General features: G+C 45.9%; 2 protein-coding genes across 8 annotated transcripts in view; one reads left to right on the top strand and one right to left on the bottom strand.

Moving 5' to 3' along the window:
* LOC101546815 (peroxisomal succinyl-coenzyme A thioesterase) overlaps positions 1 to 6768 on the bottom strand; it is a 30923-nt gene extending 24155 nt beyond the window's left edge. For both annotated transcript variants that reach the window (XM_055133196.1, XM_055133197.1), the window contains exons 1-4: positions 6686 to 6768; positions 5599 to 6220; positions 4425 to 4627; positions 1838 to 2213 (exon numbers count right to left, since the gene is read on the bottom strand). In XM_055133196.1, the coding sequence (XP_054989171.1) occupies positions 1838 to 2213; positions 4425 to 4627; positions 5599 to 6181 (1162 nt within the window). In that variant the 5' untranslated portion in view covers positions 6182 to 6220; positions 6686 to 6768. The remainder of the gene's footprint in view (positions 1 to 1837; positions 2214 to 4424; positions 4628 to 5598; positions 6221 to 6685) is intronic.
* Positions 1 to 26753, top strand: part of HEATR4 (HEAT repeat containing 4) — a 71818-nt gene that overhangs the window by 19226 nt on the left and 25839 nt on the right. For 2 of the 6 annotated variants that reach the window (XM_055133191.1, XM_055133192.1), the window contains 6 exons: positions 8910 to 8990; positions 10775 to 11004; positions 13542 to 14461; positions 16085 to 16269; positions 17327 to 17467; positions 23033 to 23233. In XM_055133191.1, coding sequence (XP_054989166.1) covers positions 13560 to 14461; positions 16085 to 16269; positions 17327 to 17467; positions 23033 to 23233 — 1429 coding nt within the window. In that variant the 5' untranslated portion in view covers positions 8910 to 8990; positions 10775 to 11004; positions 13542 to 13559. Of the gene's footprint in view, positions 1 to 6185; positions 6496 to 8909; positions 8991 to 10774; positions 11005 to 13502; positions 14462 to 16084; positions 16270 to 17326; positions 17468 to 23032; positions 23234 to 26753 lie in introns of those variants that run through there. The other 4 variants (XM_055133190.1, XM_055133195.1, XM_055133193.1 and 1 more) reach the window with 3 other exon arrangements.

Genomic DNA, 26753 nt, shown 5'->3' on the forward strand with positions numbered 1-26753 from the left:
ACATTTTTTGAGATCATTTTTAGTGAATTATTCATAACATGAAATACAAAATAAATTATTTCAGTTCTGCTTTGGGGACAGGGTTTGGGATTCAGGATGGAAACATCTGAAATTTGGTGGTGGGATTGGTGTTCAAATATTAAATGTAACCAAATATTGCGAACAACTTTATAAAAACAAAATAAAAATAAATAATAAAATAAAATGGAAATGTTTATAAATTTTCTTAAAGGCATCTCGACAAAGGAAGCTGAATCTTCTATTGATGGAACATAATCATCAATTTATAAGCCCTTAGAGTCAATTCTGTGAAACAACCTTGCCACCTTTATAATGCCCAATCCAGAAATTCCTGAATTTTCACTGTTAGGGAGACGTGTCTTAGAGGGATCTTCTCTGCTTCTCTCTTTGCTTCAACAACAGTGAACAGGAATTCCTGACTCTAGCAGATTGGTTAGCCTGAAAATGTTGTGACCAGCACGTATGCTTGTACACAGACCTTCACTTGTCTCAGAGACTGTGAAGGTCTGATTGGCACAGACACATGCCTGGAAACATTCCTTCCCCAGCTGCTCTTTTCCTTTCTGGACTACAGCTATACATGTCCTTATGTTGCTGTGGCATACACATGGTCTGTGTCATGAGGGTGTTGTTCCTTTATTTGCCACATATTAGTGTTGTGGAAATGAAGACCCATAGGCCTGAAGTAGTACAGGAGGTAAAGCTATGTATGCAGCCAACAGGTATGATTCAAAAAATTTAAAATTCACCCCAGAAATAACCTTCTCAAAATTATATTTAAAAAACAAGACACCTTTTATCATGACATATGTGCATATTAAAAGCCAACACGTGAAAGAAGACACCTTTTATCATGACATATGTGCATATTAAAAGCCAACATGCGTTGGGGCTGGAGCGATAGCACAGCGGGTAGGGCGTTTGCCTTGCACACGGTCAACCCGGGTTCGATTCCCAGCATCCCATATGGTCCCCTGAGCACCACCAGGAGTAATTCCTGAGTGCAGAGCCAGGAGTAACCCCAGTGCATCGCCAGGTGTGACCCAAAAAGCAAAATAATAATAATAATAATAATAATAATAATAATAATAATAATAATAAAAAGCCAACACGTGAAAGGTCACACATCAAAATCATCAGAAAGAAAGGTTACTTTGGGAGGATGATGGTAGTAACAGCAGTCAAACACTGAGAGGAGATATCAGCTTGATATTAACCTTTAATAAGATTTGTTTCTCCTTTGATTTTTTGCTTTTTGGGTCACACCCGGCTATGCACAGGGGTTATTCCTGGCTCATGCACTCAGGAATTACTCCTAGTGGTGCTAGGGGACCATATGGGAATCGAACCCGGGTCAGCCGCGTGCAAGGTAAACGCCCTACCCGCTGTGCTACTGCTCCAGCCCCAAGATTTGTTTCTCCTTAAGGCTCACTTTTCATTCTCATTCTTGATACTGTTTGTTTAGTAATAATTTTACTTTAAGATATACAAGCATTAAAGAGTTAGCATAAATTCAAATGAAGGATCCCTAACTGATTTTCCTGAGCATGATTTTCCTGCATGCCCGTGTAAGAATTTAAGTAATGGATTATCATTCCAGGACATTTCTCAGATTATTTACCACCCAAGTGTTTGTGGAAGAAAGTCTGGAGCTGCTTCCAGGCATCCTCCTGGGCCTTGGCATGAGCCCTGGGTTCCCCACCCCAGATGACAGCTTGGCCCAAAAGGCTGTGCAGGGAAGCGTGGCACATGGGGAAGTAAGGAGGCTCAATATAGTGACCCACATCCGGGTAACAGATGACCTGGGGCTTCTTACCACAGGCCTCTAAGCGCTTCGAGGCCTCTGTAGCATAGAATTCACTCTTCCAATTGTGATCATCCTGCCCCACCAGGAACAGGAGGGCACTCTCAGCCCTTTCTACAGGAATGATGCTGTTCTGGTCTTCTTCTTCCAAAGGGCTGTTCAGAACATCCACAATGTCTAAAAAGCCGTCCTTGGTCATCTTGACTCGGTTTGGGTTCAGAGGCGCAGGGGGCAGGACCATTCCCTTATAATGTAATGCTCCACCAACATTGACTAGAGAGCCATTGATTATGACCGTGGCAGTGATGCCCTTCAGGAAAGAGGCCATGGAGAGGCAGAGATCACCCCCCTTGGAAATCCCAAGCAGCCCAACTCCAGGACCTTGGACCTGAGAATAGATGAGAGGAAAAGGAAGAGAGTCAGAGTATGAGGAGCGTGGTGAGTGTGCCGACCTGAAGGCAGGGGGACTGAGCCTGAGTCTGCGCTTTCGCATTGACCAGGATTTGCAATTGGGGAAAATGACTTCTCTATCTCCATTTCCACAATTTCTCCACCCCCATTCTTGGTGACTTCAACAACCATGTGGATGAGCTGTGCCTTAGTACTACCCATATTTTGTAAACAGCCCTCAGCCTCTCTTCACATCCTCTCTGACCTGCTTTTCTACTTCACAGCACAATTGACAAGCAGAGATTTCAGAAGTTTTTCTTTCCTGTCTTCTGTTTTGTGTTTAAGCCCCTCCAGGGTCTCCCGAGTTCGTACAGTTCCACAGGGACAGTGCTTGGCATTGTCGCCAAAGTTTTATATTACATGTGGTCGTTTGCTTGACCTACAAATAGCAGATTTCACCCACCCACCCACCCATAATTCCTAGAGCAGCAACCTTGAATTCTTTCAACCAGTTTATCCTTATGGAAGTACCAGAAGTTAAATGAAAACATTGTCACCCTAATTTTTCAGAGAAAAATTTTCACAGTGGCCCCAAGGTCTTAGAGCTGGTATTTGATCTTTTATTGGGTTTTGAGGGCCAAACCTGGTGGTACTCGGGGCTTACTCCTGGTTCTGAGTTCAGATATCACTTCTAGCAGGGCACAGAGACCATATGGGGTGCCAGGGATCAAAGCTGGGTTGACTGCATGCAAGATGAGCATCTTACGCACTTACTATTGCTTTGGCCCAGCCATCTCTTCCTGTTTCTAAGAACTCACAATTTAATTTCCATCTACTGTGAGCTCATATTGAATTGTAAACTAGGGAGCTGGAGCCATAGCACAGTGGGTCAGGTGCTTGGTTTGCATGCGGTTGACCTGAGTCAAACCTCAGCATACAATATGTTCTTCCAAGGCACCACTGGGATTGATCCCTGAGCACAGAGCCAGGAGTAAGGTCTGAGCACTGCCGGGTATAGCCCCAAAGCAAAACAAACAAGCAAAAAAAAGCAAATCAATTGTAAAATAAGTAAGGTTTATCTTCTGAGCCTCTGACACAGAAGCTGGAGCCCTCCTAATATGTCCTTTGAGTCCTAAAATAAATATGGTGCAAAGGAGAAAAAGGAAGAGAAAGATGTTAATTATAAATATTTAAACTGTGGCCTTCTGGGGCTGGAGCAATAGCACAGTGGGTAGGGCGTTTGCCTTGCACGCGGCCGACCCGAGTTCGATTCCCAGCATCCCATATGGTCCCCTGAGCACCGCCAGGAGTAATTCCTGAGTGTAGAGCCAGGAGTAACCCCTGTGCATAGCCAGGTGTGACCCAAAAAGCAAAAAAAAAAAAAAAAAAAAAAACCAAAATTGTGGCCTTCTGTAGACAGATTCCCCTCTCTTCCTGCTTCCTGTGTCAAATTTAGGGGCTTATTCTGAAATACAATAAAATAGTGAAATTTAAAATCCTATAATACCTATGAAAGACATCCTTACTAGAATTCTACCTAGTAAAGTTGCAGAGAAACAGACCTGAGAAAACCATACTATATGCCGAGGCTTGATTCAAGTCAGCCACATGCAAACAGACAGAATTGCAGAAAAACAGATCATGAGAAATGACTATAAAAGGATAAAAGGTGGGGGCTGGAGAGATAGCACAGCAGGTAGGGCATTTGCCTTGCATGAGGCCAACCTGGGTTTGATTCCCAGCATCCCATATGGTCCACTGAGCACCGCCTGGAGTAATTCCTGAGTGCAGAGCCAGGAGTAACCCCTGAGCATCGCCAGGTGTGACCCAAAAAGCAAAAAAAAAAAAGCAAAAAATAGTGTGTCTGGGGGGTTTGGGAATGAATATCATGGATTTTTGAGTCTCTCTCTCTCTCTCTCTCTCTCTCTCTCCGTCTCTCTCTCTCTCTCTCTCTCTCTCTCTCTCTCTCTGGCCATACCCAGCAATGCTCAGGGCTCATTCCTGGCTGTGCATTCAGGGATCACTCCTGGTGGGATTGGGGCATCATATGGGATTCTGGAATCTAACCTAGGTCTGCTGTGTGCAAGGCAAACACCCTACCTGCTTTACTATCTCTCTGGTCCTGAATTTGTGAATTTCTATGAAACTCAACAGTATTTATGGGGAGGAGATTCACTAGGTGACCATAAAAGTTTAGAGATATTTCAACCTGAGGATGACTTCGCAGGTAGTCCACAGCTTCTTCAAAGTACTCCAGCTGGAGGGTCTGAATGTCCTTGGGCAGGTCTTCATAGTGATAATAAGCCAAAGCCATCACAGCAAAGCCCTTCCCTGCCAGCAGACTTGCTCGGTACTCTGGAAGACCACCTCCAACTCCAAAAATGTCCACAATCCCAGGAAAGGGCCCAGGACCTTGCAAACAAACAAACAACAAAACAACAATTTTAGAAACTCTTTGGAGTGATGTCACAATTCATTTGTTGAAAGACTGAAGCAATAGTATAGTGGGTAGGGCATTTGCCTTGCACACAACCCACACGGTTGATCTCTGGCACTCCCAAATGGTTCCCTGAGCACTGCCAGGAGTAATTCCTGAGTGCAGAGCCAAGAGTAACCTCTAAGCATCACTGGGTGTGACCCCCCAAAAAAGCAAAAATAAATAAATAAAACAATGACCAATTCATTTGTTGTCGACTCATTGGTTTCCAAAGAAACTATTGACAGAAGTACTGAAAGACCTCACCTCTAGAGTTTAAAGATCCTGACAGGGGCATAGGCCAGTGGTTTTTAATACGGATTACTTGCATGCAAGTGTTTGTTGTGACTTTATTTATTATCTGCAAAGACTTGAAACTCAAGGTCTTCTTTCACTGAGAAAAAGACAAAATGTCATAAAACAGAGTACTGAGACTCAAGAGAGAACAAGTGACGGAGAAATATGAATTGCCAATGACTCAAGGGGCTATGTACTCTGTATCATTCTCTACCAGGAATGAGTCCGAAGTAAGCCCTGAGCATCGCTGGGTTTGGTCCAAAAAGCATACGCTGGCCTTTCCTCACAACCTACCTCCGCCACTCCACCCCACCCAAAAAAGGTAATTTCCTCAACCTTATTATTGGCTGTGCGTAGAGACCCAAAGTTAGACAATTAAGAACTTGGAACAACAAACTTGAAGCTTCCCACATATTTTGATTCTGTGTTTCATTACACAGCTCCTTTTTCCTTTCCTTGGGATGTCTTTTAAATGACCTCTCGGTTTTGGAGAGGCAGAGCCAGCTCCCTGCCAACCTCAGAACCATTCCTGTCTTCCTGACACTGGAGCTGGGCGTTGTGGGTAACTTTCTTCTGGCTCAGCCCAGGCCCAGACTAGGGAGACACTCACCTGGCGGCAGGAAGAGCGTGCCGCGCACCCGGCCCGCGCGCACCGGCTCCCGCCGCACCCCTTGATCCAGAAAGTGGCGCTCGTGCTCCGTCCGGCCCAGCAGCCGCCCGGGCTCCGGATCGTGGCCGTCCAACACCTCCAGCTGCACCGTGAAGGGCGTCTGCACTTCCCGCTTCACCAGCCGCAGGAAGGGCTTGTCGGGCTCCAGAGCCCAGAAGAGCCCCATGGGCTCGAGCCCCGCGAAGCTGCCGCCCAGCGCGGGCGCGCGCGCCAGGTCCAGCCGGCCGCGGGCGTCGGCGCAGTAGCGCGCGTGGGCCCGGAAGAGCGCGCCCTTCTCGTCGCGCAGGGACGCGCGCAACGTGACCCGCTGCCCGGGGGCCAGGCCGCTGGCCGAGATGCGCACGGGCTCGTCCCAGAGGCTGCGGCCCGCGGGCTCCACCGTCATCGTCACCGCGGTCCGAGCTGTAAGCCAGGAGACCTGGCCACCCGGTCTCAGCATTGAAGGTCCCCGCAACCGCGCCCAGTTCTTTGGGCCCCATCGGCAGAGTCTCAGAGCCCGCAGGACGGCGGGGGAGGACACCATTTTGCGCCTTAACTTCGCCTCTCGGATCAGCCTGCGGAGCTGTAAAGAAAGTTAGAAACTGAGCCTGAGATCCTCTTCCTGCCTCTCGAAGCAACCTGCAGAATTGATCTTTGAGGACCAGCGTCCTGCGGTCGGGTCTGTCACTCGCCTTTTAAAAACAGGAGCTAAAGGAGGCGGGGAGGGAGGGGACGTTGGGTCACGGGTGAAGAGACGCTGACACTGATGACGGGTTTGAAGATGGAATATTGAGTGCCTGAAAGCTGTTATGAAATGCTATGTAAACCAAGACGCCTACGTTTAAGAAGTAAAAGCAAGTAAGCTAAAGGGCGGGGATGTGACTCCATGGTCAAGTGAAGGGCTTGCATCCCTGGTTTCCCAAAACAGAAGAGCACACGCGCGCGCACACACACAGACACAGACAGACACAGACACACACACACACACACACACACACACACACACACACACACACACGCACGCTTAAAACCTTCCATAGTGAAATACCTCTTAAAGTTTCTGCAGTTTCCTGGGTCCGCCTCTCCGAAGCTCTGGCTCGGGCACAGTCAGCTGGATCGGAAGGGAACTGACGTACAGCCAAATTGCAGCTGCCCGGCTTTCATAGTGTTATCTGGCAACAGTTAGCTAGCGCTCGCTCTGCTCTCTTTACTGGGGTAAGCAAGAGATTAAACTGTATTTGCTTCTTTCCAAAAGTCTCGTTAGAAAAAAATAATAAAAGCTGGGAACATTTTATTAGTTCTTTTTACAGTTAACATAATATTATAGAAAAAAAAACAACAAAAGCAAACAAAACCGCCAAAGTCTGAACTTGAGTTAACACAGCCAAAACAATCCTCAGAAGAGGTTTAATTTGGTTGTTTTCTGTGGCTGTTGATTGTTCGCTTGTCTCACGATGATGGGAACTACACATTTTTCCGAAGGAACCAAGAAGCTTCTGGGGTTTGTTTCTCAAGGGAGCAAGCCCATACAAAACATGTTTTGAGGATCTTCGCATCATCCCAAGATCTGAGTGAGAAATACTTTTGAAAGATTTGCTATGAATTCGGGTAGTTGGTACTTGCATACTTTTGAATTACTCAGAGTCAGGTAATCAGTCAGCCAGATCAAACCCTGGCAATTCTGATAAGTGAGATTGATGCAACAATTACGGATCAGTTCTACATGAAAGACGGTTTAACTGCAAGGGGCATCATTCATAAGAATGTGACCTGATAATAGCTTCTGTCATGGATGGGACACTATTTCAGTCCTTGTGGGTATTCAAGAAATGGAACAAAATCAGATCGAACTTACTGGACATCACTCCAGAACTAGAATTTCTTTTTCTTTTCCTTTTAACTGTACCTGGCTATGCTCAGGGCTTACTCCTGGCTCTGTGCTGAGGGATCACTTCCTGGAAGGGTTCTGGGGACCATATCAGGTGCTAGGAATTGAACCCAGGTCAGCCATGTGCAAGCAAGTGCTCTACCTGCTGCACTGTTTGACCCCGGAATTCTTTTTAATTTCCTATTTTTATTGAGGCTCCATGATTTACAGTACTGTTCATGGTAATTTCATATATTCATCTTCCCAACACTACACCACTACCAGATGTCCCAGAGACCTTTCCTTTCCCCGATGTCCCAGGGACTCTTCCAAATCTCCCCCTTCCCTAAACACCCAAAGTAAATTCAATTCTGAAAACCAGTTCTATTTTTGTTGCCTTTGTCCATTTGTTGTTCCCTTTTTCTTTACATCCCAGTATGAGAAATCATTTTCTGTCTGACTTTACTCAACATGATACCTTCTAGTTTCATCCATTAGCAGCAAATTGCATGGTTTTATCTTTTTCTTACAGCCACATAGTATTCCACTGTGTACATATACCACAATTTGTTTATCCACTCATCTAGTACCAGAATTTTCTACACTAACTTTGAAACAAATTGAAGTCAGACTTCCTACAATGAGCTGATCAGGAAACTTGTGGAAGTCAGGAAAACCAGGAAATTTTGTGACCACCCTGTTTGTAAATCAGAGTTCTAAATGTTGCACAGTGCTTAGATTGATGGTTTAAACAGCTTGATTGCAGAGTGCTGTTTCACTGTGTCACTGTCATCCGTTGTTCATTGATTTGCTCGAGTGGGCACCAATAATGTCTTCATTCTGAGACTTGTTGTTACTTTTTTGGCATATCGAATATGCCATGGGTAGCTTGCCAGGCTCTGCCGTGTGGGCAGGATACTTTTGGTAGCTTGCCAGGCTCTCCGAGAGGGACAGAGGAATCGAACCCAGGTTGGCTGCGTGCAAGGCAAATGCCCTACCCCCTGTGCTATCGCTCCAGTCCTGCTCACAATTTTGTTTTTGCCAGTCTCACTAAGAATCAGAAACAACAGCAGGTTGTTAATAAAAATGAAGAAAACTGCAAAACGAGAACAAACATAAAAGAATATGGTGGTTGGGGCTGGAGCGATAATTTTAATATTCTTGCTTCCTGTTATTTTTATTCCTTTAATGATTTTCTTATCACAATTTTCTCCTCCCCTTCTCCCACCCCATTCACTCCAATAAAACAGTACACTGTTTTAAAAAAAAAAAAAGAAAGTCTAGTTCACAAACTCTTAATAGCAAAAGGAGTGTAAGACCAGAATTGAGTTTTAGGACTTTGTTGAGAAATTCACAGCTATTACCAACCATAACACTTTTCTTTTAAATTGTGAATTCATCTTAGAGAATGGACTATTCACTGCTGATCTGTGGCTGAGAGAGAAGTGAAATGTGCATATGGATGGAACTGAAGATAGTGCAAGAGGTAAGTCACTTTCTTGCACATGGCTAACCCAGGTTTGAGCCCTGATACCACATACAGTCCCTGAGTACCACCAGGAGTGATCCTCAAGCATGAGATGTGACCCAACAGACATACACACAAAAAGTGCATCATGGTGTTTTGCTTATGTGTTATTTTGTCTATATGCTTAATTTCCAAACTATATCACATCTAATTTTTTTTCTCAGGTGACCTCAGCTTCTTTCCTTATAGGAATTAAAATAGCCAAATGATGTAATTTTCTTCTACTGGGTGATTATATTGCTCCATTTAGGCAAATGTTATCTCCCTTTCATCCTGAAATTATTACCTTTCCCCATTAATTAATAAATCTTGTGCAATTTCCCAAAGCTCAATTTACAGGAAAGAAATTTAATGAATAGTTAGTGATATCCCTGAAGTTGTGAGTATTCTGAGAAGAGTCATAGAACTCTTTAGAGGTGGTTGCCAGGTAACCAATATAAACAGCTTTGGAACCTAAGAAACTGAGGAAGGCTTAAGATGCAGAACCTTGTTTCGCTTTGAAGACTGTTTCAGAGAAGATTACCTCTGAAGGTAATTTGGAAGGTAATTTCAAAATACTGCTGATTTCCTAGCAGGTTTTTTGTTTTTGTTTAGTTTGGTTTTTACTAGAATTGGTTTTTTTAGCATCCGCTGAATGATGGCATTCAATATTGAAAAATCTTGAATTGTGTTCAAAAGGTCACTATTGTTTCAGGTTATTAACTAGTACTGTGATCTTAGTTGTCTTTGTGGGGGAATGTCCCGAGAGGAGCTCAGAGAGCCTGCGATTATTCCTGACAATTCTCAGTGACCGGCAGTTCAATAGGAGGCCCGAGGGTATGGTGCTGCCTGAGTCTTGTGGTACCTGTTATTACCTGGGACCCTTTTACCCCTCTGTGGTTCTCAAGGGTCTCCCTGCAGAGACTGCAACCTGCAGTGTTCTGGGGATTGTCTGGTGCTGGTTGTGTCTAAGGCCTATGTCTTAATCCTAATCCCTGTGTTCAGGCCTATGTCCTAATCCTAATCCCTGTGTTCTCTCTCTCTCTCTCTCTCTCTCTCTCTCTCTCTCTCTCTCTCTCTCTCTCTCTCTCTCTCTCTGTGGGTATGTGTGTGTGTGTGTGTGTGTGTGTGTCCTTGATCTTAGTGGTCTTAGATCTTCTCTCTATGTCTAAATTTTTTAATCTGTAAAATGAACTAACTGGGCATCTCATCTAGTGGTTTCCAGAACAGTTCCAGGAGTCAAGAGAATATTAGTGTTAGTGCACAGCAAGGAATAGAGATTAGAAAGCCAAGGGAGAAATAAAAGGAACTTTCTGATGAGAAAGAGGCCCATGAGTGAGGGAATTTGAAAGAAGTCAGGGTCAAAGGCTGTGTCCCCGATGCTGTTCGGCATCAAAACTTTTTTCATATATCCTACATATATAAAAGGATGGGCTGGAGTGATAGCACAGTGGTAGGGCATTTTTCTTGCATGCAGCTGATTCGGGTTCGATTCTTCTGCCCCTCTTGGAGAGCCCAGCAAGCTACCAAGAGTATCTCGCCCGCATGGCAGAGTCTGGCAAACTACCCGTGGTGTATTTGATATGCCAAAAACAGTAACAAGTCTCAAAATGGAGACGTTACTGGTGCCTGCTCAAGCAAATTGATGAGCAATGAGCAAAAGGATGACAGTGACAGTGATGAAATGGTATATATTCATATACCTTATAGGCCTTCTTTACACTTAATTTCTTTTTTTTTTTTTTTTTGGTGCCGAAACCCAGGAACGAACCATACACTTAATTTCTAAGAAATCTCTGAGACCTTGTTAAAATGAAGATTTCCAGGCCTCATTGCAGTCCATGGAATCAGTATTTTGGGACATGTGACACAGGAATCCCACATTTGACATGCTCCTTCAAGATCTTGCTGGAGATCCTTTAACCACATCTAACACTGTCCCAGAAGCCCCCTTCTTGGGTCCTTCCTCAGAACTTCACGTCTGTGGGTGAAGGTGAGAGTTTATCACTTTTTATATATATATATATATAGCTTTCAGAAGATACTCTGCTAAGATTTGTTGCTTTTTGGCCTTTTTTCTCCTGGGCACTTCCTACTGCTTTAACAATTCAAGGGCCAGAGAGATAGTAGACAGGTTAAGTGCTTTCCTTGCATCCTTCAGACCCTGGTTTGAATCCCCGACACCACATTGGTCCAGTGAGCACTACCAGGGGTCATTCTTGAGCATAGAGTCAGGAATAGCCCTGAGAAATAAGACAAGCTGTACTTACTTTAGCGTTCAGTCTACTCAACAATTTCTGCAGAATAAAGGGGAGGCTTGGAACTAGGGTAGAGAAGAGAAGAACTGAATGTTGAACCTTTAGAATATAACACATTTAGAGTCTGGCTTCTACTATTAGGTTTTAACCTGAGGCATGTGGCCTAACCCTCCCACCACACTCCTGCTTGTTCAGTCAAGTTCTAGAAGTACAAAGGTACAACAGGTCTGCGTACTAGACTCGACTCGAAGGCTTGGTCTGCAGTTATGCCAGGGTTGAATAACTATGGGAGGCCATGTAGACTTAGGCTATTAGTCAGAGCACAAAACCCTCTACACCTGCCCCCTTGCTTTTATTTATTTATGTTTTTCTTTGAGGGGGCTACGTCTGAACATGCTCAAGGTTTACTCCTACCTCTGCACTAAGTAATCACTCCTGGTGGTGCTCAAGGGATCATATGGGATTCTGGGAATTGAACCCTGGTTAGCCACACACAAGGCAAGTGCCCTATCAGCTGTACTATGGCTTACAGTCCTGCCCTTTGCTTTTAGTTTACTTGTTTAGTTTGTTTGGGTGGTTTGGGGACCAACCCAGAAGTGCTCAAGGCTTACTCCCTGCTCTGTACTCAGGGAATATACCTGGTGGTATATGTAGGGTGCCAAGGAATCGAACCCATATCAGTTGTGTGCAGGGCAAGCACCCTGCATGCTATTCTAACTCTGTGGCCCATGCTTTTAGTTTTTAAGGGTTGTTTGTTATTGGTAAAGGTAATGTTTATGTTTGATAATATAGAAACTATAAACTCTTCCTCACTCTGGATCTTTTTTACCTACATATCTTCTTGGTAATTGCTGAGGACCCCAATATCTCTAAATTGTTTCCTAAGTGTATATAACAGTGGTACTAAAAAAATTGCCTTCTAGGGGCTGGAGTGATAATGGAGTGGGTAGGGTGTTTGCCTTGCATGTGGCTGACCCAGATAGCATTCTCTATGGGCCACTGAGCCCTCCAATAGTGGCCCTTGAGCACAGAACTAGGAGTAAGCTCTGAGCACTACTGGGTATAGCCCCTAAACAAACAAATTAAAAGCCCAAAAACACAACTTGCCTTCTAGCTGCATCAGTCAGGTCAGTGGTTTTTGATCCTTTCACACCTGTGAGATTTGTTATTATTGACTTACCACTGGGCCACAGAATAGTGCCCATTCACAGGAACTTGCATGCATATGCCCTAATTTTGATATTTATGGCAATAATAAATTAGAACAAGTATCAGACTATCTTCAGATTGGCAACCTGAGGCAAATCAGGGAGAGTAAATCATTGATCCAAGGCAGCATGGCTGGGAAGTGTGGATTCTGAACCAATATTTGCATTCTTTTGGCAAAACCTTACAACATTTTGCCCAGTTCTCCATTTATTTCCCAAACATCTATTTCAGCTTAGTGACATCTAGATGAAAGCTGGTGATTAGAAAAATGAAATACACCAGAGGTCAGATTTAAAACCCAGAATAGTGAAATAACTTGGGCTCAGGGGGAGAAGATACTGTGATGGATGTTAAGAAGGGAAGGCTGTCTTGATCACTGGTATCAGAGAGAAAGAGGAAAAGAATCATGAAGGAGCTGGGGATGTGACCCAACCGGCATATGCCTAGTGTGTCTAAAGCCCTGAGTTTGATCCTTGGCACCATGTGGATATCCACCCTCAGCACTGCTGCAGGTGATCCCAGGTCCCTGAGCACCAGTGCAGGACCTATAAGGTAGAGAAAAGGAGTGAGTTAAGGAATAGCTGGGAATTGAGAATTACTAGAATTTGGATTTTTTTTTCTTTCCAACAGAGCACATAGAAGGCAACACCATTAAGTGGAGGGAGGCTAAACGGCTTGAGGGGTTACATTGGCAGGGTGGGTGGGGTGAGGGTGTCATAAATTGGGCTCACATCCATGGAGAACCCTGAACTGCCAGGCTGGGTTTTCCAGGCTTTGGGCTGTGAGTCTTTTGAACACAGTGGAAGAGAAAGCAAGAGGAAACTGGAAGCGCACGATTCTGTAGTCATCCTTCACGAGGGGACAGGGCTGGGCTTCAGGGACAAGGGCGAGGCTGGAAGTAAGGGTCTGATGAAGAACTCTGGCATGGCCCTCCACTTCCTTTTGGCTTTTGGCTTCTCTTACCCTCCCCCGTGCGCCTCCCACCACTCTCCCACCTTCTCCCCGTGCGCCCTTGGACTCCCAGTGTCCCCCAGCCCAGCGCTTCCGCTGCTCCATCCCTCAGGTCCTCCGTCGTGCAGCAATGCAGCAAGCGATGACGAATCCTCATCAGAAAACGACCGTCTTCTCCCACCGCTACCCTCGGTGGCTCCACCCGCGGCTGAAATGGGGGATGAGCTTCCACGGCCGACCACCCCAAACCGTGGCGGGGAGCACCGCCGTCCCCCCCGCACCCCCAGTCGTCCAGTTCAGCCCGCGGCACAATGAGCACCTGCGGGAGCGGTACCTGCAGCAGGCGGCCGCCGAGCTGACCTTCGCGCCCGATGTGGTGGCGCAGCGCGGCCTGGCCAGCGTCCCCTACCTGGAATGCCGCTTCGAGCACCTGTACCAAGCACACCCATTCCACGTCGCCCCACCGCCCCGCGCCACGACTCGCCCCAGCCGCAGCCCCGGCCTGGGAACGCCTGAGCACCCGGCGGTCGAGGGCACCTCGGCAAGGCGCACCGTCCCGGCCCTGCGCACCCAGAGAGTGGCCAGATATTATAACAGGCTGCAGCGGAAAGCCCGGCCCGAGGTCGTGCCGCCCCCACGGCCGCCCGACAACAGCCCGTCTCTGGGCTCGACGCTGCGCAGGCAGGATTTCGAGGATCCGAGCCTGGAGCAGCAGGAAAGCTGGATGGCGCCCCCCGATGGGAGCACCAAGTTCTGGGAAGCCCTGGTGCTGGAGAAGCTGAACAAGCGCACCGCCCGCTGGATCCTCAGCAAGCACCCCCAGAAGGGCGGGGTCCCCCCCAGCAAGTGGCAGGGTTTCCTGCGCCATCAGTACGACTGGAGCCACATCCGCGACGAGCTCACCTCTGAGAGTCAGCTGAGGCTCCTGGAACAGCTGGAGAAGGAAGAGATGGCGGAATTTGAGACCCCACCTTCCAGCCCGCCTGTCGTGGAGGAAAAGGAGCCGGAGATGACTCTTTTTATGTATTACAGGTAGGCTCGGGCTGGAGCGATAGCACAGCGGTTGGGCGTTTGCCTTTCACGCGGCGGACCCGAGTTCGATTCCTCCGCCCCAATCGGAGAGCCCGGCAAGCTACAGAGAGTATCGAGCCCGCGTGGCAGAGCCTGGCAAGCTACCCGTGCATATTGGATATGCCAAAAACAGTAACAATAAGTCTCACAATGAGAGACGTTACTGGTGCCCGCTCGAACAAACCAATGAGCAACGGGATGACAGTGACAGGTAGGCTGAACCGTGGCCTCTCTGGGGTGACTCCTGGCTCTGCAGTCAGGAATCGCTCCTGGCAGTGCTCAGGGGCCACGCGCAAGCACCTTACCTGCTGTGCTGTCTCCCCCACTGGTTGGTCCCACACACTTTGAAACATCTCTGGCTTCCCTTCGAGGCCTCCCTCCTGGGTCCCCATATCAGAATGTCCCATCCCATGGACCTCCTATGCAGGGCCACTTGCCCCTCATCCCTCAAGGATCTCCTTAAAGCAGGTGGCTCAGCCGCTCTGCTGTGCCCACGGCCAGACTTTAAGTAGACTCCCACTCCAGAAGCACCCTCCAGCGGTGATAACCAAAGGGGTCCCCAGACTTCGACAACGGTTCCCTGGAGGAGCAAAATTGCTCCGGCAAGAACCACTGCTGGGACTGGAACTGGTTCTGGAGTAATTCCTGAGTGCAAAGCCAGGAGTAACCCCTGAGCATCGCTGGGTGTGACCCAAAAAGAAAAAAAAATGTAAAGGAACTGGTTCTGGCCTCTGCCAGAGGACTGCATTATTCCTCTTCCAGTTACTGCTCCCAGACAGAGATCTCCTGGTTCTGAGATTTAAGACCTACCTTGGCTTTGAATAAGGAGCCAGAATGGCAGAGACTGACAGAACCGGAAACTGAGGAGGAGAGAATCCCCTCACTTCTCTCCCATTGCTTCCTTCTCATTCATAGCTAAGGAGAAACCTCTGTGATTTCCCAAAGTGAACACAATAACAAGGGGGAATCCATTTATTTGTTCATTCACTGAACAGAGATGAATTACACCCCATTACTCTGCCAAGAGCCGAGAAGAGCATGTTAAGGAGGCTTATCCTTTGTTTGGGTCACACCTTGCGGTGAGCAGGGCTTACAGGGCTTACTGTGCTCAGGACTCCTGGTGAGATTTGGGGGACCATATGTGGTTCTGGGGACTGAACCTGGGTTGTACTATCTCTCCAGTCCCCAGAGACCTGTCATTTAGAGGCAGCTAAGCATATACCGATGTTAAGTAGTCACACACAGGATAGAGTGAGGTCATGCAGGTGGCTGCTTCCCTTCCCCGAATCCTCACAACCCCTAAAGACACAGTGTTAAGGAAGGGAGCACAACCCAATGCAGGGAGCATGACCACTCTGGAATCCTGGCCCTCCTGCGCCCCTAAGGTGTGGCTGGAGGGGACAGGAAAGGGGACTGGAGGGAGACCATCTGGCAGCTCCATATTCATTTGGCACCCTGGCAGCAAGGCCACAAGAGTAACATGGATATTCTTTAGATGCTCAAATCTGTTTTGCTGATCTTAGAGTAAAAGAGGGGTGTCCCTCTCTTCCCTTGCCTTCCTCTCACTTTCTTGTTCCTGCCAAGATTGCCCAAATACTTGTCCGAAGAGCAGAAAGATGAAATTTTCGAGAATAAAACGACTGATGAAATTAACCAACGGAGAGGCACCTTACACTTCTCAGACCAGAGCTACTATCTACCAGTGACTCGCCGAGCTGGAAAGTTTTCTTTTGCCACAGACAATGCCTTTGAGCAGGAGATTTACTTAGGTAAACAGAACCAGGGCCCAAGTTAGGAGTGGGGTGACTTCCAGTAGATCTGGAATAGGGAGGTAGAAGGTGACTGGAGGCTGAAATGGTCATGGATGTGCAGGTTTAAGTGACTTCAACTTTCTTACAATGCCACCCGGTCAATAGCACGGATGTCTTTGGTCGGGAGGGGCGGGGAGCAGGAGAATGAGACAGTATCTGGGTAGGCAGAAAATGTTCTCTTCCTCTGCTGCCTTTCTCTACCCCTCCATTTTAGTAAGGAGATGGTGAAGTGTGGAATTGTAAAGAATACAAGACTTGGGAGCAACAAGAATTGGAAAAGATGTCACCTGCTCTCTGCCCTCCCTCCTCACGTGCCCAGATATTCCCCCTCAAGTGCTGTTGTGGAAAATCTTAGACTTTGGATTCAAGGAGATCTAGATTTAAATCCTTTCTGCTGAAATTCAGTGAATGATATCATACCTCTGAGCCTTACTCAGTTTATTTGTAAAACAATATTAACCAAAATGCATTCCAAGAACAGACAGGAAAGACAGAAAAGCATTTTATGCAATGCTTCTTTCCTAACATTCAGTGAAAGGTGATTACCATCCTGAGTCCCATCCTCTAAGCACCCCCGCCACACACACACACACACACACACACACACACACACACACTCGTCCTGATACTCTTTACATTCCCCAGGATGCATGGCCCAGATCTGCTGTTTATTCTCTCCTACACCCAACTTGTTACTGAAGGTCTTCTTCAGGTATTGACCAAAATTATAACAAAGTAGTTTGGACTAATCAGAAATGAATTAGGTGCCCTTTTACTAGTATCCAACTTTTCAGATTGGTGTTCCAGGTTTCTAGGAAGCCACCAGCTTATATTTACAAGCAGCTGACATCTTCACTGCATGTCCCCCCGCCCCCAGCATACCTATACCCCAGCCCCCTACCCCCAGCTAAGGATTTAGAGTAGGGCAAAGGCTATTGGAAAATCTGGTTATTGAAAATCTAGAAAGAGAGGAAGATGGTGCTGGGGAATTCCTGATTTCTTTATCTGTTCCCAGATAAAGTCAAGATTATCCATCCAATTGGTGCAAAGAGAAGTCAAATACTTCTGGAAAACCACAATCTGTATAACAAGCAATTATGTGAGATCTTTCCTCGACCCCCAGAACGGTGGACTTCTGAGTCAGTCCCTGAAGCACGTAAGCAGACACCTGGCAATGGGGGCTAATGATGAGTGTGGCTAATTTTTTCTTTTTCCTTTCTTTCTTTCTTTCTTTCTTTCTTTTTTTTTTTTTGCTTTTTGGGTCACACCCAGCAATGCACAGGGGTCACTCCTGGCTCATGCACTCAGGAATCACCCCTGGCGGTGCTCAGGGGACCATATGGGATGCTGGGATTTGAACCTGGGTCGGCCACGTGCAAGGCAAACGCCCTACCCGCTATGCTATCACTCCAGCCCCTTTCTTTCTTTCTTTCTTTCTTTCTTTCTTTCTTTCTTTCTTTCTTTCTTTCTTTCTTTCTTTCTTTCTTTCTTTCTTTCTTTCTTTCTTTCTTTCTTCCTTCCTTCCTTTCTTTCTTTCTTTTTTTTTTTTTTTTACTTTTTGGGTCACACCCAGTGATGCTCAGGGATTACTCCTGGTTCTGCACTCAAGAATCACTCCTGGCAGTACTCAGGGGACCCTATAGGATGCTGGGAATCGAACTCGGGTTGGCCGTGTGCAAGGCAAATGCCCTACTTGCTGTGCTATCGCTAAGGCCCCTTGTTTTAAAGACTGGGCTACCACCAGCATCTAGGGGAATCCCTTCTCACCAACTGAAAAGCACTTCAGACAGTTATAAAGTACTAACTGCAACTAGGAAGGTCCTTTGTAGAATATCCATTCAGTTTAAATCAGATAAAATTTAGACCTAACCAAGTGGTGTAGGGCCCTTAATTATCAGTAAGGCAGATACCAGCCTTGTTTCCAGAGAAAGGAGAGCCAAACCTTAATGGGCAGTGCACTCTGACCTTTGTCCTCCCTTATCAGTGTCAGGCTCTGTGTATGTTTCTGTTTTACAAGTACATCATTCTTCATCTGAAGATTAGAGAGAGGGGAGGGAGCAGGCCCACAAATGAGCATATGGATGGAATAAAAAGCGTTTCCTCCCAATGGGGCCCGGAGTGAATAGCACAGTGGGTAGGGTGTTTGCCTTGCACGCAGCCGACCTGGGTTCAATCCCCAGCATCCCATATGGTCCCCCAAGCATGCCAGGAGTAATTCCTGACTGCAAAGCCAGGAGTAACCCCTGAACATCGCTGGGTGTGACCCCAAAAAAAGCAAAAAAAAAAAAAAAGCAGAGCCATAAATCGTTTCCACAGTGAGGCACTTTTGTGATACTGATTTTATGACAGTATCACTCAAGGCATGACTATTAGTACACACCTTCCCCACAACTTTTCCTTGCCTCTGAGAATAGGCAGCTCTTAAGAACAAGACAGAAAGTTGATTGATGGTAGCTGGAAAAAGGAATAAATGGTATGAAATGATTTAAAATATTCTGAAATTATACAATGCCATGATAGTTGGGCAACTTTGCGAGCAAACTAAAAACTACTAACTTGAATGTATTTTGTTTTGTTTTGAGGACACACCCAGTCACTAGTGCTCAGGGGCTACTCCTGGCTTTGTGTTCAGAGGTCACTTTTTGCAGTGCTAAGAAGTCCCCACACATTGTTCTGGGGATCAAACTGGGTTGGCCACATGCAAGGCAAGCACCATACCTCCTATACTATCTCAGGCGCTGAATTGTATGTCCTTTAAAAGGATGAATACAGTGTGTAAATTCAATGTCACCAAAACCTCTTATCTGATTTGTTTTTGCTTTTGATCCCTGAGCATCCAACTGCATTCTTTTTGGTTAGTGTGGTTTGGTTTTCGGGCCATACTATATGATGCTCAGACACTATTCCTAGCTCATTGCTCAGGAATCACTCACAGTGGTGTTCAGGGAACCATATGGGGTAGTAGGGATTGAACCCAGGCCAACTGTATGCAAGTCAAGTGCCCTACTCTCTGTACTATCTCTCTGTACACCCTACTGCATTTTTTTTTTTTTGCTTTCCGTATAACACCCAATGATGCACAGGGGTTACTCCTGGCTCTGCACTCAGGAATCACCCCTGGCAGTGCTCAGAGGACCATATGGGACGCTGGGAATCAAACTTGGGTCGGCCGTGTGCAAGGCAAACGCCCTACCCGCTGTGCTATCGCTCCGGCCCCCGATATTTTTATTTTTAATAATGAGAATTTTCAGACTAGGGAGAGGACTCAAAGGGCTGGAGCATACGCTTTATAGGCAGAAGCCCTGGGTTCTATCCCAGCACTGAGGGGTCCCCTAGCACCACCAGGAAATGACCTCCAGCTCCAAATCAAAACAAGACAAAAAGCTGTCATGAAAAAAAAATTTTTTTTTGCTTTTTTTTGTGTCACACCCGGCGATGCACAGGGGTTACTCCTGGCTCTGCACTCAGGAATTACTCCTGGCGGTGCTCTGGGGACCATGTGGCATGCTGGGAATCAAACCCAGGTCAGCTGAGTGCAAGGTAAACACCCTACCTGCTGTGCTATCACTCCAGCCCCTATCATGAAAATTTTCAAGATGAAAAGTGTATTCATTACTCTATAGCTTCTGTTTTCCTCTAGATCATGACATAACACCCTGTTATGCCCAGATCATTGTTATAATCCTTATTTGTTAACTCTGGTTTTATGACAGAAGTCACAAAGGTAGGTTTCATTCCTGTGTCTACTGTGCCTCTTGTTTTAGAGAAAACCAGAAGGTGATTTCCTGGCATGCTTCCAGTAGATGGTGTTCATGTGGAAAGTGGCTAGCAGATGTTTCTCTGAGGCTCTAGCTAAGATTGCTGGAAGTAAAATCAGTGTTGGTGGCTTTCAGTGTTTGTCCCCAGAAGTCAAATTTCATATTGATGCATTCTTTTGTTTGTTTGTTTGGGGGTTACACCTGGCAGTCCTTAGGGGTTATTCCTGGCTCTGCACTCAGGAATCACTCCTGGCAGTACTCAGGTGACCTATATGGGGTGTCAGGGATTGAACCCCTGTTGACCTCATGCAAAGCAAGCAATTTACTCACTGTGCTATCCAGCACCAATTGATATGTTCACTTTAACCCCCATGTGCCTGGGGGAGTTACAGGAAAAAGAGAGTAAGTTCAACAAATTCCTACTTGCTCAGGAGAGATTTCAAGTAGGCCTCGGGAATTTGGGGGAAGCATCTTCTGGCAAAGGAACCCGAATGTGATGGCAGGGATTGACTTCAGCTGTGGGAAACATTCACTCCACCCCTGAGCTTTTCCCTGCAGGAGGAGGAGGATTTGGAAGTTATCTTCTGTCATCAGGAGGCAAGTGTCCAGGGTTGTTATGTTCAAAGAAATTAGTAGGGTGGAGAGAGAATCCAGGGGTTTGGGTGTGGGTCTTGCATGCAGCCATTTGATCCCTTGCATGACATAGCCTCCTGAATGTCACTGAAGATAGCCCTGCAGTCACCAAGCACTACTGGGGATAACCCTTATGTACTCCCTGTCCCTAGCACCACTGGGGTAGAGAGGAAACCATAGGGCCTGAGCAACTCTACATCTCAGGGCCTGGCTTTAAAGCTCTGTCAGATTGGCCAAGTATTGGCGGGGAGTCCCCACCACCACCCGGCCCATAATAGAATGAAAGAAATGGCACTTCCCTCCTCGCTCCAAGAAAAGGGCTCATTCGTACAAATATAAATTTGATGGAGTTACAGTGGAAGAAACAGGTCATTGGTGGTAAGAGATTAGAACTTTAGAAACCTTAAAATGTCTTTATATGCTTGCCTTCTCTTTCTCCATATAAGTACTCTTCTGAGGCTTTCTGAATTTGCCTGACGCCAGGAAAAAAAAAACATGAAAATCAGAAAATAACTATAATTATTCTTATTATAACTAAATGTAACTATATAACATTTTTTTCTACTCTCAAATTTCTAACTGTATTTTTCATAATTAGAAAAATATGAGTTTCTAGGGGCCGGAGAGATAGCACAGCGGGTAAGGCATTTGCCTTGCACGTGGCAGACCCGGGTTCGATCCCCGGCACCCATATAGTCCCCCAAGTATCGCCAGGAGTAACCCCTGAGTACAGAGCCAGGAGTAACCCCTGAGCATTGCCAGGTGTGATCAAAAAGCAAAAATAAAATAAAATTTCTTAAAAAAAATAAGTTCCTAAAAATCTTTAAAATTTCATCATTTATAGCATTATTCCATCTTCCCAAATTAAAAAATGTTTAAAAGAAAGCATATTTAATGCATTAAGGGCTGATGGCCAGGCTTGCTCTTCAAGCCTCTATTCTCCCTTGAATCTCACTCACTTACTTGTCTCTGCTTCTTGGCTGGCTTCTTTTACTCTGAAGAAGCCCATATTCTATCTTGAACATGTAACTTTCTTTCTCTTCCCTCACTTCATTCTAAGTCAGTTTCAGTCTATAAAACCTATCTTGCTCCTCTCTTTTTTTTTAAAAAAAAAACAAAGTAATAGCCAATTACCCTCTAAATCGCAGAATATCAAATATTCAATTCTATGAGGAAACCTTGTTACATACACACATATTTGTGTTCTCAAAGATTTATTAATCTTGGGGCCGGAGCGATAGCACAGCGGGTAGGGCGTTTGCCTTGCACGCGGCCGACCCGGGTTCGATCCCCGGCATCCCACATGGTCCCCCAAGCACCGCCAGGAGTAATTCCTGAGTGCAAAGCCAGGAGTAACCCCTGAGCATCGCTGGGTGTGACCCAAAAAGCAAAAAAAAAAAAAAAAAAAAAAAAAGATTTATTAATCTTGGGGCTGGACCAATAGCACAGCGGGTAGGGTGTTTGCCTTGCATGCGGCCGACCCGGGTTCGATTCCCAGCATCCCATATGGTCCCCTGAGCACCTCCAGGAGTAATTCCTGAGGGCATGAGCCAGGAGTAACCCCTGTGCAATGCCGGGTGTGACCCAAAAAGAAAAAATGATTTTTATTTATTTATTTATTTATTTTGCTTTTTGGGTCACAGCCGGCAATGCACAGGGGTCATTCCTGGCTCAGGAATTACCCCTGGTGGTGCTCAGGGAACCATATGGGATGCTGGGATTCAAACCCGGGTTGGCCGCGTGCAAGGCAAACGCCCTACCCGCTGTGCTATCACTCCAGCCCCGAAAAAAAGATTTCTTAATCTTGGGGCCCGAGCAATAGTACAGCGAGGAGGGCGTTTGCCTTGCACACTGTGGACCTGGTTTGATTCCCAGCATCCCATATGGTTCCTCAAGCACCACCAGGAATAATTCCTGAGTGCAGAGTCAGGAGTAACCCCTGAGCATCACTGGGTGTGACTCAAAAGAAAAAAAAAAGATTTATTAATCTTATAGAAGGTTTGCAGCTATGTCCATTTTTTCTCCCTTAGAACTCTTTCCCACTGCTATAGCTTTCTCTATAAGTTGACTCCCAGTAGTTTGATTTAGTGCTGGCATTTGAGGCCAGAGAAATAGTACAGCAGGTAGGATACTTGCCTTGTGCAGCCAACTTGGGTTCGATCCCTGGCACCCCAGATGATCCCCCAAGCTTGTCGGGAATAAACCCTGAGCACTGCTGGGTGTGGCCCCAAAACAAAGCAAACAAGCAAAGAGTGCTGGCATTTACCAGGAATGGGATGTACTGTTCCCAGTGAACATGGGGTGAAACCTCCCACTGTCCCACTGTACAGCTTGTAAACCCGTGAAAGGAGCCAGGCGCTGGACCGGTCTGCCCATCCGAGTGAAGGAGCTGCTGGAAAGTGGGGAGGCAGATGCGCTCATCAAGCCCAAGTGCCTGCAGAATATGTGCCAACTGCTGAAGGAACATCTGAGCTGGAAACGCGAGATTATGCGGAAAGTACTGCAGCAGTGGATAACTGACTGGGCTCTGAGTGAGTTAAGGGGGTCCCGGGATAAATATTTGTCAGGGGGAAGGAGCTGACATTACACTAATGCTCTCAATCTTTGGAAACCCACTCCTATGGGACCAGAAAGAATGTACTGGAGATAAAGCACTTGCATCCCACTGACCCTGGTTTGACTCCCTGGCACCACATATGGTCCCCTGAGCACTCCTAAGGATCACTACTGAGCACAGAGCCAGAAATAGTCCAAAAGCACAGCTGGCTGTGGCCAACACATATAAATATTTTTTAGGGTATTTCCTCCTCTGTTGTCTCTTAACATTGGTCACAAAGAGTATTTCTAGAAATAGAAATAGGTATTATACTTAATATTACAATTCTAAAACATGTCTGTCTTAAATTAAACCGCTGAATTTTAAGTCCATGTTATCTAGACAGACAATGAAGTTACTTTCTATTTTTTCTTATTTTTTAATTATTATTATTATTATTATTATTAAATGTAGGAGTACTGCTATTTGTTCAGCCATTGATTAAGCTGATTGAATTGGGCATGAACTCCACATTGCTTTTTTTTTTTAATTGTATCACCGTGAGATAGAGTTACAAAGCTTTCATGTTTGAGATTCAGCCATACAATGATAAAACACCCATCCCTCAGCCAGTGCATATTTTCCACCACCCACATCCCAGTCCTCACTCTGCCTTTGTGGCAGACAATTGCCCTAATACTCTCTCTCTAATTTTGGGCATTATGTTTTGCTCGAAATTTCTCACCCCATTCAAGAATATCAAATATTCACCCCATTCTACCTGTCGGGCAGACACTAAATAATTTATTTTCCGTTGCTCATTTTGAGTATCATGAGTTCACACAGCCGCAATTTATATTACACAGCTTGTAAATGTAAATTTCTAGATTGTAAATTGTTGGGTTCCAGAGACATCTCTGTATGGCACTAATCCATTTTGGGATACAGTTGAGAGTCTCTGAGCCAGGGCTGTTGGTGCACTAAGATCATGCTCAGAAGCAGATTGCGGGTGTGGCAGCCAGACAGCCTGGGGAGGGACAGCCCAGGTCCTCTGCCTAGAGGCCTAGAGATTCAGTCCTAAACCCGCATACCTGGGCCTTGCTTGTGGAGGCTCTTGGTCACCGGAATTCCATCTGGAGTAGTGGGGAGAGCACACCTGCTCCATCTGGGGTGCCCCAGTGAAATTGGCTCGGTATGGGTCCCAGAGAGATCTCCGGCGCTGTGGTGTCTTCTGGGACTTGCTGCTGTGTCTCTGGGTCAGCGATGTTGGTGTGTAAGATCCACATTACAAAAATTTCAGCAGATTATATCTTCAGCAGATTATATCTCAGGTCCATCCTTAGACGGTGGAGTAAGGCTGGGGATGTGGTGGCGATTTTGGATTGTGGAAGCAAGTGGCTGCTGAGGGCTCTGCTTGGGTGGACAAAGGCCAACCCACCCCCCTCCAGTTTACCCCAGTCTTTCAACCTGAGGTAAATGCTCAGGTTCAATCTTTTCTGTGGCTTTTGATATCTTTATTTAGATTTATTTAGGGGTCTCTGAGGCAAGGCCAGCAGTAGAGTTTACAGGGTGGTACTGGAGTTGGTTCATGAGGGTGACTGCCAGTGCTTCCATGTGTACTGGGAAGTGGGGGGAGGTAGCCCACCCCAACTCTGAGAAAGCCTGGAGATTTCAGTCACAAAACCTGAATAGCAGGATTTTCAGCAGATTATATCTTGGTGAGGCTGCTGAGGGCTCGGCTTGGGCAGGCCACCAGGCCAACCCTCCCCCCTCTGATTTATCCCAGTCTGTTCAGACATGTGTGTGTCCGAGATTAACTGTGGCTTTTGATCTCTTTAGAGATTTATCTATGGGTCTCTGAAATAATGCCAATAAATGAGCTTGTATAGCTGGTTTGTGGGTGTTGCTCCCACATACCTAACTTTTGGTCATTTAATCTCTGGAAAACTTGGTCCCAAGTGGTTGGGTCTGGCCATAGGCACAGCAGCAATTTGGGGGTATCAGGAAGCCTGAAGGTACCATCAGGCTGCTGATGTACTTGCCCCACAGGTACAGGTTGACCTGCTGGCATCACCATAACTCCAGTTACTTTCTATTATTTTCTGATACTTAAAGATCATTTAAGCAGGCATTTAAAACTAAGATTCATTTATAAATTAATTTTGGTAATATACTACTTTATATAATATAACAATATTTTAAAAATAGGAAAACCCAGGGGCTGGAGCGATAGCACAGTGGGTAGGGCATTTGCCTTGCATGCGGCCAACCCGGGTTTGATCCCCAGCGTCCCATATGGTCCCCTGAGCACCGCCAGGAGTAATTCCTGAATGCAGAGCCAGGAATAACCCCTGTCCATCGCCAGGTATGACCCAAAAAATAAAAATAGGAAAACCCAAAGGGATCAATAGAAACAGAAGTCTTAGTGTTTTCATTTAAATTTTAGCCATTTATCAGATAACATACAATGCACTAAGTTTATTTATTTTTTGTAGATGTGGAATATAACATAAAATTACATATCCTCCTTGTACATACTAATTTTCTCTGTATCATTTCAATTCTTTTTGGTGATCTCTCAGATTTCTGAGCATTTTATAATATTTATAAAAATTTATAATATTTATAAATATTAATATTTATAAAGACAGGTCCTTTAGAGATAGCATAATGGGTAGGGCACTTGCCTTGCACACGGCAGACCTGGATTTTATTCCCAGCATCCCAGGACTAATTCCTGAGTGCATAGCCTGGAGTAACCTCTGAGCATTGCTGGATCTGGCCCCAAAACAAAAACAAATTTGTAAAGACATAAGCTTTTTTTTTTTCTTTTTGGGTCACACCCGGCATTGCACAGGGGTTACTCCTGGCTTTGTTCTCAGGAATTACTCCTGGTGGTGCTCAGGGGACTATATGGGATGCTGGGAATCGAACCCGGGTCGGCCGCATGCAAGGCAAACACCCTACCCGCTGTGCTATCATTCCAGCCCCCGACATAAGCATCCTTATTTGTCCAGTTTCTAAATAGTTTCTTCTCCTCCATCATAATAAGAAATTTCTTAAGTTTGCATTTCAAAAGATGGTTATTAGTTCCCAAAGGTGGAGTGATAATAAGAAAGAAGTGAATCTCAGGAAGACAATAAAGAAGTGAATCTCAGGGGGCTGGAGCAATGGCATAGCAGGTAAGGCTTTTGCCTTGGACATGGTTGACCCGGGTTCAATCCCTAACATCCCAATGGTCCTCTGAGCACTGCCAGGAGAGATTCCTAAGTGCAGAGCCAGGAATAACCCCCACAATTGCTAGATGTGGCCCAAAAACAACAAATAAAAAAAAGTGAAATTCGAAGAATTACCAGTCCATAGTTTTCATGTTTAGAATGCAAAAACATGCATTTTGAAAGCTCAAAAGAAGCCCCATCAGTTCACCTAGAAATAATCCGAGCTTAACACAGTTAAGAAAACGTTTACATGGGGGGATAGCACAACAGATAGGACACTTGGCCTGCACGCAGCCA

The sequence above is a fragment of the Sorex araneus genome, chromosome 3 (assembly GCF_027595985.1).
Source record: "Sorex araneus isolate mSorAra2 chromosome 3, mSorAra2.pri, whole genome shotgun sequence".
Classification (NCBI taxonomy): Eukaryota; Metazoa; Chordata; class Mammalia; order Eulipotyphla; family Soricidae; genus Sorex; species Sorex araneus.